The sequence below is a fragment of the Cotesia glomerata genome, linkage group LG7 (genome assembly GCF_020080835.1).
Source record: "Cotesia glomerata isolate CgM1 linkage group LG7, MPM_Cglom_v2.3, whole genome shotgun sequence".
NCBI classification, from domain to species: domain Eukaryota; kingdom Metazoa; phylum Arthropoda; class Insecta; order Hymenoptera; family Braconidae; genus Cotesia; species Cotesia glomerata.
In genome coordinates this window covers 26,426,087-26,436,179 of record NC_058164.1, presented here as the reverse complement: position 1 = coordinate 26,436,179, position 10,093 = coordinate 26,426,087, and the positions used below count along the sequence as shown (strand labels likewise).

The following is a 10,093-nucleotide window of genomic DNA, read 5'->3' as shown; positions in this document are numbered from 1 at the left end:
TTATTATCAGTTATCAATTATTATTATTATTATTATTATTATTATTATTATTATTATTATTACATTTGATTATTATTATTATTATTGTCATTAATATTATCATTAGTTATTACTTATTTTTATTAATAAAATAAATTGATTCGTGATGAAGTAAATAACCAGGGACAATTAATTTTTTTTTTTTTAAATAATTGCCATGTAATTATATTTATTTAGATTTTTAAATAAATTTTATTAAAAACTAGATTTAAAAAAAAAAATTAATAAATATTTAAATTGACCTTTATAATCAGACCCGGAAGCGATTAATTTAATAAAACAGTCAAGAATATATTTTCATTAATTTTGAATGTCAAATTTTATAAATAGAATTTTTTTTATTTTATTTTGACACTAAAAAAATTAATTTAAATTTCGGGGATTAAAATTGAATAAAAAAGAGACAATAAAAAATTTTATTACTTCCTAATCTTACAAATTTAACGCTTAAATTTTTATTTACATAAACATAAAAATTGATAGACCTTTGATCTATTACGTGTTTTTTTTACACATTATATATTACTGTACATGTCTTATGTTCTATCAAACAATAGAAATATTAATCGTAAACGTGTCACGCATACTCGTCAGAGTTGTGTAACAAGTTTCTTCGATAATAAATGCTTTCATCTTTTTTTTACCATATCATTATTATTAAATAATTATTTTTTACGCTTAAATTTAATAAACTAATATTAAAAGATTATTTTTTACGCTTAAATTTAAAACTTACATTAAATTATTATATAAAAATTACTTTTTACTATTAATTTATAATTATTGGAAGCTTCATAACCTTCAATTGAAATTAATGAAAAAAATTAATTAATATTGCCAAGAATTCTTAAGTTAATAACTTCAGAAAGAACATTGAACCTGCATTATAATTAATTTCTTCTTTTTAATTAGTTTTTTTCCAATTAAACCTCAAAAACAATTAATTTTAGTTATAAAATTAATTATTGACCTGAAGTTAGTTAAATTACAATTCATTTCTTCCCAATTAACCTTCAAAAACATTTAATTTCAATTATAAAATTAATTATTGATCTGAAGTTAGCTAAATTACAATTAATTTCTTCTTTTTAATTAATTTCTTCCCGATAAAACCTCAAAAACAATTAATTTCAATTATAAAATTAATTATTGACCTGAAGTTAGCTAAATTACAATTAATTTCTTCTTTTTAATTAATTTCTTCCCGATAAAACCTCAAAAACAATTAATTTAAATTATAAAATTAATTATTGACCTGAAGTTAGCTAAATTACAATTTCTTTTTTTTTTTTTTAATTAATTTTATCCCAATTAAACTTCAAAAACAATTAATTTTAGTTATAGAATTAATTATTGACCTGAAATTAGTTAAATGACAATTAATTTCTTCTTTTTAATTAATTTTTTTCCAATAGACCTTCAAAAACAATTAATTTTAGTTACAAAATTAATTATTGACCTGAAGTTAGCTGAATTATAATTAATTTCTTCCCAATTAACCTTCAAAAACAATTAATTTTAATTGTAAAATTAATTATTGACCTGAAGTTAGTTAAATTACAATTCATTTCTTCCCAATTAAACCTCTAAAACATTTAATTTAAATTATAAAATTAATGATTGACCTGAAGTTAGCTAAATTACAATTTCTTTTTTTTTTTTTAATTAATTTTATCCCAATTAAACTTCCAAAACAATTAATTTTAGTTATAAAATTAATTATTGACCTGAAATTAGCTAAATTACAATTAATTTCTTCTTTTTAATTAATTTTTTTCCAATAGACCTTCAAAAACAATTAATTTTAGTTACAAAATTAATTATTGACCTGAAGTTAGCTGAATTATAATTAATTTCTTCCCAATTAACCTTCAAAAACAATTAATTTCACTTATAAAATTAATAATTGACTTAAAGTTAGCTAAGTTTCAAAACTTGCTGACAAAATGGCCTTTTGACACATTATTAACAAGTAAAAGCGCGCGAAATTTGAATTTTCAGTACATTTTACCCTCAATCTTTAAATTTCTTCTATAAACTAGTTTTAAATTATCTTTATATTTTAAAAAACAATTAAAACCATAATATAAGTTCAATATTTTATCTGAAAAGTTAAAAAACAACCTAACCTAAATCACGCCAGACAAAATGGCTTCTCGACGCTTTACTAACTATTAAAAGGGCACGCAATTAAAATTTTTATTACATTTAATTTTTAAATTTTATCTATAAATTAGTTTTTAAATCATGTTTATGTTTTAAAAAACAATAAAAATCATAAAGTAGGTTCAATATTTTATCTGAAAAGTTAAAAAACAACCTAATCTAAATCACGCTCGACAAAATGGCTTCTTGACGCCTTACTACCATATAAAAGAGCGCGCAATTTGAATTTTTATTAAACTTAATCTTCAATCTTCAAACTTTATCCCTAAATTAGTTTTAAATTACCATTAAATCTCAAAAAACAATTAAAATAATAATCTAGGCTCCATATTTTACCTAAAAAAATTAAAATAACAAACCAACCTAACTTAAATCGCGCCCGGCAATTTTTTCTAGAGCGTGCCGACAAAATGGCTTCTCAACATCTTACTAACAAGTAAAACCGCGCGTAATTTGAATTTTTATAAAAATTAATCTTCAATCTTCAAACTTTATCCCTAAATTAGTTTTAAATTATCTTTACATCTTAAAATAATAATCTAAGCTGCATAATTATCTAAAAACTAAAAATATAAACCAACCTAACCTAAATCGCACCAGACAATTTTTTCTTTAGCGTGCAGTACCCAATAACCCTAAAAGCGACAAAATACCCAACCAAAATCATCATATCCACCCAAAAAATCGCATCAGCCATAGCAAGTTCCGTAAGAATACTCGAAGGGGACCTATAGTGGCAATAATCCACACTAGAAGGACACGGCAGTTTTTCCCTATTATTCCCATAAATCGCCTGAACTAGCCCCTGTAACGCGTACCTCAAATAACTAAGGTAAGTAAAGTAATACATAAACCTAGGCATGTGTCTCAGGAACACAAGGAACCCAGCGAACAGTAGGAGAACCGCGGTTAAGATGGCGCCAATGAAGGTTCCATTAATCGGATTAGTCGTAGTCCCAATCAACAACCCAATGCTTTCTGCGACAACAGTGGTCATCATGGTGACAATCAGGAACATGAGGAACCGGTTAAGATCCAGCGGCTGCCTGCTCAGAAAGTAACTCACCGTAGTATAGACAACCGCGAAGATCATCTGAACGGGGATATTCGCTGCTAAGAACGCTGCGTAGAAGGTTCTTAGCTGGTACCAATTGTTGAACTTTTCCTTCTTCAAAATTGGCAGTTCTGTAGGGAATCGCAGAACTGCTGGAAGCATGCTGGTGTAGCAGAGGTAGATGCAGGTGATTAGCAGAAAGCCGATATTGTTGATAGTCTTGGATCCATCTGACCCAGCATCAACGAAAACTAATCCTAGGATTACTGCAACGAGGAAATGGAGGACTATCTTCAAATGGGTGACTGTCCAGTCGCGGTAGAGCTGGATGATGCAGCGGTTTAGCAAAACCCAGAACCTTGCTAGCTCAGAAGGAGGATTTATGAAGACTGTTGCTTTTTTGCAGTCTACTGAAGAATTATTGGGGAGTCCATTAACGTAAATTGGCGTTTTGACGAACAATGGTGTCCTCCAGCAGCGGGTTCCTTTTGCGGTTAAGGACAATTGTTCATTGAAGTTTCCGTACTCTTTGCTTACAACTTCAATTATATAATCCGCAGGATTGTGATATTGCGGACAATGAAGCCCAGAGTTTGCAAAATATGATATGGTGTTGGAAGGAGCGCCTTGGTACATGCAATGCCCGTCTGCTAGGAGGTAAACATGGTCGAACATTTCGTAAATAGCAGCACTGGGTTGGTGAATTGTGCAAACAATAGTCCGTCCATCACTAGCTAGGTTCTTTAACATTGCAATGCACTGGAGGGTTGAGGAAGAGTCTAATCCAGTCGTGGGTTCATCCAGGAACAGAATTGGGGGATTGTCGATCAATTCCAGGGCGATGCTGAGTCTCTTTCGCTGCCCGCCGCTCAAACGGTCGCATCTGGTCTCCTTGGTCTTGGTTAGGTCTAGGGTTTCCAGGATGTCGTCGATTAGCATCTGTTTGGCTTTGTCATTTAAACTGCTGCCGATCTTCAGGTTAGCGGCTATGGTCATTGATTCGATGGTGGTAAATAGGGAGTGCAATTGGTCGTCTTGCTGGATGTAGCACGCCGCTTTGCGGTACATGCTCCAGCCGTGCTGGTTGTCCTCGCTTGTATACTCTATGCTCCCGGAGATGTCGTAGCCTTGGAAACCGGTAAGGACGTTTAATAAGGTCGATTTGCCAGCTCCGGAGGGGCCCATTATTGCGGTTAGCTCGCCGGATTTGAAACAGCCGCTTACGCCTTTTAGGATTGGTTTCTTGGGGCTGCGGAAACCGGTTCGCACTTGGTAAGAGATGTTTGTGAATTCTATGTCTATTGTTTGCGCTTTTGGAAGGTTTATTAGCACTGAGCGTTGATACATCTTGGGGAGTTTTAGGTTTGCTGCAAATTTTTTGAATTTTTATTTTAAAAATTTTTTTTTGACATTATTTAGTTGTTTTTAAATTACATGCTAAATTCATTTTCAATTTTTTTTTAATGATTAATTCATTTCATTTTGAACCAAATTTTTTGGATCCAAAATTTTACAAATAAATTAGATTTAATGTAAAAAATTGAAAATGATGAAATTTTGAATAAAAAATTTGAAATTTAAAAAACTTATAGAATTTTTTATTTTTAAATAGTCTAAATAAAATTCTGAACAAAATTTCTTTTAATTCAAAATTTTACAAATAAATTAAATTTAAAATTAAAAAAAAAAAAATTTATAAAATTTTGAACTTGAAAAACTTACGTTAAATAAATTTATATAATTTTTTTAAACGGTTCAAATGTAAAAAATTAGAATTAATATAATTTTTAATAAAAAATTCATATGAAATTTAAAATTAGAAAAAAAAGTAGAATTTTTGATTTTTAAATGGTCTAATTGATAAAATTTTGAACAAAATTTTTGGATCCAAAATTTATACAAATAAATTAGATTTTAAATTGAAAAATAAAAATTTAGACTTTTTTTTTACATTTTATTAATTTATATAATTTTTTGAAATGGTTCAAATGTTAAAAATTGGAATTGATCAAATTTTTAATAAAATATTCATATAAAAATTAAAATTTAAAAAATTTATAGAATTTTTGATTTTTAAATTGTCTAATTAGTAAAATTTTTAACCAAGTTTTATGGATCCAAAATTTAACAAATAAATTAGATTTAAAATTTATAGAATTTGGGACTTGCAAACTTTTTTACATTAAATTTATTTATTTTTTTGAAATAGTTCAAATGCAAAAAATTGAAATTAATCAAATTTTTAATAAAAACTTCATATAAAATTTAAAACTTTAAAAAACTTATAGAATTTTTGATTTTTAAATGGTCTAATTAATAAAATTTTGAACAAAATTTTTGGATCCAAAATTTATACAAATAAATTAGATTTTAAATTGAAAAATAAAAATTTATAGACTTTTTTTTGACATTTAATCAATTTATATAATTTTTTGAAATAATTCAAATGTTAAAACTGGAATTAATCAAATTTTTAATAAAAATTTCATATAAAATTAAAAATTTTTAAAACCTTACAGATTTTTAAATGGTTAATAAATTAAATTTTAAATCAAATTTTTTCGATATAAAATTTTACAACTAAATTAGATTTAAAATTTGTAGAATTTTGAACTTGCAAAATTTACAATAAATAAATAAATTCAATTTTTTTAAATGGTTCAAATGTAAAAAATTGGAATTGATGAAATTTTGAAAAAAAAATTCATATTAAAATAGAATTTTTGATTTTTAACCAAGAAAAAAAATTTATAATTGACAAATATTAAATTTTTTATAAAAAAAAGGAACTTAGAAAATTTTAAACGGTCAATAAAATTTTGAACAAAATTTTTTGGATCCAAAATTTTACAAGTAGATTAAAAATTTAGAATTTTTTAAAAAAATTTATAGAATTTTGAACTTGTAAAATTTTTAACGTTAAATAAATTTATATACTTTTTTGAAAAAGTTCAAATGTAAAAAATTGGAAATAATGAAATTTTTAATAAAAATTCCATATAAAATTAAAAACTTAACAAAATTTATAGAATTTTTTATTTTTAAATGGTTACTTAATAAAATTTTGAACCAAATTTTTTGGATCTAAAATTTATGCAAATAAATTAAATTTTGAATTAAAAAAAAAATTTATAGACTTTTTTTTGACATTAAATAAATTTATAGAATTTTTTGAAATAATTCAAGTGTTAAAAATTGGAATTAATCAAATTTTTACTAAAAATTCCATATAAAATAAAAAACTTAACAAAATTTATAGAATTTTTTATTTTTAAATGGTTGCTTAATAAAATTTTGAACCAAATTTTTTGGATCTAAAATTTATACAAATAAATTAGATTTTGAATTAAAAAAAAAATTTATAGACTTTTTTTTGACATTAAATAAATTTATAGAATTTTTTGAAATAATTCAAGTGTTAAAAATTGGAATTAATCAAATTTTGAATAAAAATTCCATATAAAATAAAAAACTTAACAAAATTTATAGAATTTTTTATTTTTAAATGGTTACTTAATAAAATTTTGAACCAAATTTTTTGGATCTAAAATTTATACAAATAAATTAGATTTTAAACTAAAAAAAAAAATTACAGACTTTTTTTGACATTAAATAAATTTATAGAATTTTTTGAAATAATTCACGTGTTAAAAATTGGAATTAATCAAATTTTGAATAAAAATTTCATATAAAAAAAGAATTTTTGTTTATTAACCAAAAAAAAAATTTATAATAAAAAAATATAAAATTTTTTATAAAAAAAAAAAAAGAAACTTACAAAATTTCCAGAAAATTCAGCAGCGAAGAAAAATCCCAAAAGTTTGCACATAAATCAAAAAAAAAAATCTTTAAACCACGAACTTTAAAAAGCACAAGCTTATTTGAGAGGAAATCACTTGAGTCCTTTGAGTGGAAAATTCACTATCCAAATGACATCTTACTGACTATATAGCAGCAACAATAACCGGTCTCGGTCACCTTCGCGTGAGCATCTAACAGCCAAGTACCGATCGCATTCTCATATCTACCACCACTTTTTTATACTTCTTCTTCTTCTTGTTTTTGTCCTTATTCGTTTTATGTTTCTTCTTTTAGTCTCGTCCTGCGTCTTAAAATCGAACCTAGAATCTTCTGGGATTAAAATTTTATTTCAAATGACAACTCGCGTCTTGATACTTAAATTATGTAAGAAGCGATTACGATCGCCGGTTTATGACTTTAATTGCAGCACTCGTTCGTTTTATGGTGAACTGACATCTGAAAAATATTTAATAACGCAATTTTGTTAAATTTCACACTAATTAACGCCGCAATTATTAAAAGTAATTCTTCTTTAAAGTGAATTCATTGTTCGCAATGTTTCTTCATCGGTATTTAAATAGAAGAAGAAGAAGAAGAAGAAGAACGGCGCATTTAAGATTCTGCGTGATAAATTAACGCGTGTCAGAAGACGGCAAAAAAATTCAAAGTTTTTAAATAGATAATTATTCTTTAATTATAGAGTTATTACACCCAATACTACCGATTTATTGCAATGCTATATACTATTATGTTATCTATTACAATATCAATTAACCCCTGATAATTTATCACTGTTTTTTTGTTAAGATTGAAATTAATATGTCATAAACATGTCATTTATGAATTTATTATCATATATTTAAATATGTATATTGGCCTTTTTTGAATTTTTATATATATTTATATATTTTAATGAGGAAGTTGTAATTATTACGTCCAAATAGAAGTTTTTTTTTTTACTCTTATTCAGGGAATCGTTTTTTTTGTTATTTGCATTCGCGAAGAATTTTAGAAGGCCGAATTTTACACGCATTTATTAAATTACTTAACTGTAAAATAAATTATAATATAAATTTTTATAGTTTTATTTATTATACTATAAATAATGTATCATTTTTAGTATTATTATTAATATTTTATTATACTATAGAGAGAATATTTAGGCTGCATTTGAAAATTTATCTCTACATAATTCAGAAATGACCTTTTATCTTGTGGACTCTTGACATTTTTAAAGATATAAGATCATTCTGATGATACACTCATTACGAGCTTTCATTTGAGTACCCACATCAATTTTTCATATATTTTATATATTTATGTATATCATATATATATGTATGTATGAAAAATATATTAAAAATTGATGTGGGTACTCAAATGAAAGCTCTTGATGAGTGTATCATCGAGATGAGCTTATATTGTCAAAAACGTTAATAGTTAAGAAAGTACAGGGCATTTTAACAAATATCTTGTGAACTATTGACATTTTTTAAAATATAAGCTCATCCCGATGATTCACTCATCAACACCTTTCATTTAAGTACCCACATCAATTTTTTATATATTTCATATATTTATATATATTATATATATATGTATATATGAAAAATATATTAAAAATTGATGTGGGTACTCAAATGAAAGCTCTTGATGAGTGTATCATCGAGATGAGTTTATATCTTTATAAATGTCAATATTTAAAAAAGTAAAGGGAATTTTAATAAATATCTTGTAAACTATTGAAATTTTTGAAGATATAAGCTCATCTTGATGTTACACTAATCAAGACCTTTCATTTGAGTACCCACAGCAATTTTTCATATATTTATATGTATTATATATATATATATATATATATATATATGAATATATCAAAAATATATCAAAAATGCAAGTGGGTATTCAAATAAAAGTTCTTGATGAGTGTATCATCAAGATGAGCTTATATCTTTAAAACCATCAATATTTAAGAAAGTGCAGTGCAATTTAACAATATATAAGACACATAATTCAGAAATAACCTTGTATCTGGTGAACTATTAATATTTTTAAAGATATAAGCTCATCCCGATGTTACACTCATCAAAACCTTTCATTTGAGTACCCACATCAATTTTTCATATATTTTATATATTTATATGAATTGTATATATGTATATATGAAAAATATATGAAAAATGCATATGGGTACTCAAATGAAAGCTCTTAATGAGTGTAACTTTAGAATGAGCTTATATTTTTAAAAATGTCAATATTTAAGAAAGTACAGTGCAATTTAAAAAATATCTTGTGAACTATTGACATTTTTAAAGATATAAGCTCATTCTGATGATACACTCATTACGGGCTTTCATTTGAGTACCCATATCAATTTTTTATATATTTCATATATTTATATATATCATATATATGAAAAATATATTATTATAGTTTTAAAAATCATTTGTGATTAATAAAAATTCATTATAAAATATAATAAGATAATAATAATAATAAATTTATGCCACTCCATATTTTAAAAAAACTTTACAATTTTTTAATATTAAAAATAAATATTTTAATATTATAATAAAATTTTTATACGTACTTATTAACACAAAAAAATTAATTCATCCAAAAATTTTTTAATTAAAAAACTAATATTAAACCCCAATAAATTCAAACCCGATCAAAAAGTCAATCATTATTTTTAAAAACTATCATCAATAACCCAGTTCTTGCGTATCATTAAATTACCATAATTCACGCTTATCATTTTGCGATAAGAATATATGTCACGATTATTACGATTACCTAATAAAAAAAAAAAAGTAAGTAATATAATAATAAAGTCATATCAATAGATCAATTAAATTACCTGCAAGTTATAAAATTAGAGAAAATAGCGAACAAAAGTATCGATTGAATGCCGAAGAGCGACTGATTTGAAGAATAGCTGGTCATTTGGACAAATGCAGTCCACCGAGCCGTGTAACTATCACATGCAACAGTAATTACTCGTAAGTAGTAAGTAGTAACATAACATAAGCC

The 10,093-nt window shown here is 24.9% G+C and overlaps 1 protein-coding gene across 1 annotated transcript; it reads right to left on the bottom strand.

Annotated features, from left to right (window-relative positions):
• Positions 1–1,885: 1,885 nt before the first annotated feature.
• LOC123268748 (ATP-binding cassette sub-family G member 4-like) lies at positions 1,886–10,051 on the bottom strand. The gene is made up of 3 exons (XM_044734100.1): positions 9,921–10,051; positions 7,038–7,516; positions 1,886–4,626 (listed from the first exon to the last, which is right to left on the bottom strand). Exon 3 carries the CDS (start codon positions 4,604–4,606, stop codon positions 2,792–2,794), a length of 1,815 nt encoding a protein of 604 aa, XP_044590035.1. The 5' UTR covers positions 4,607–4,626; positions 7,038–7,516; positions 9,921–10,051; the 3' UTR covers positions 1,886–2,791.
• Between the last annotated feature and the right edge of the window lie 42 nt (positions 10,052–10,093).

Coding starts and splice junctions, on each gene's coding strand:
- LOC123268748 (XM_044734100.1), bottom strand. CDS start 4,606: ATGTATCAACGCTCAGTGCTAATAAACCTTCCAAAAGCGCAAACAATA.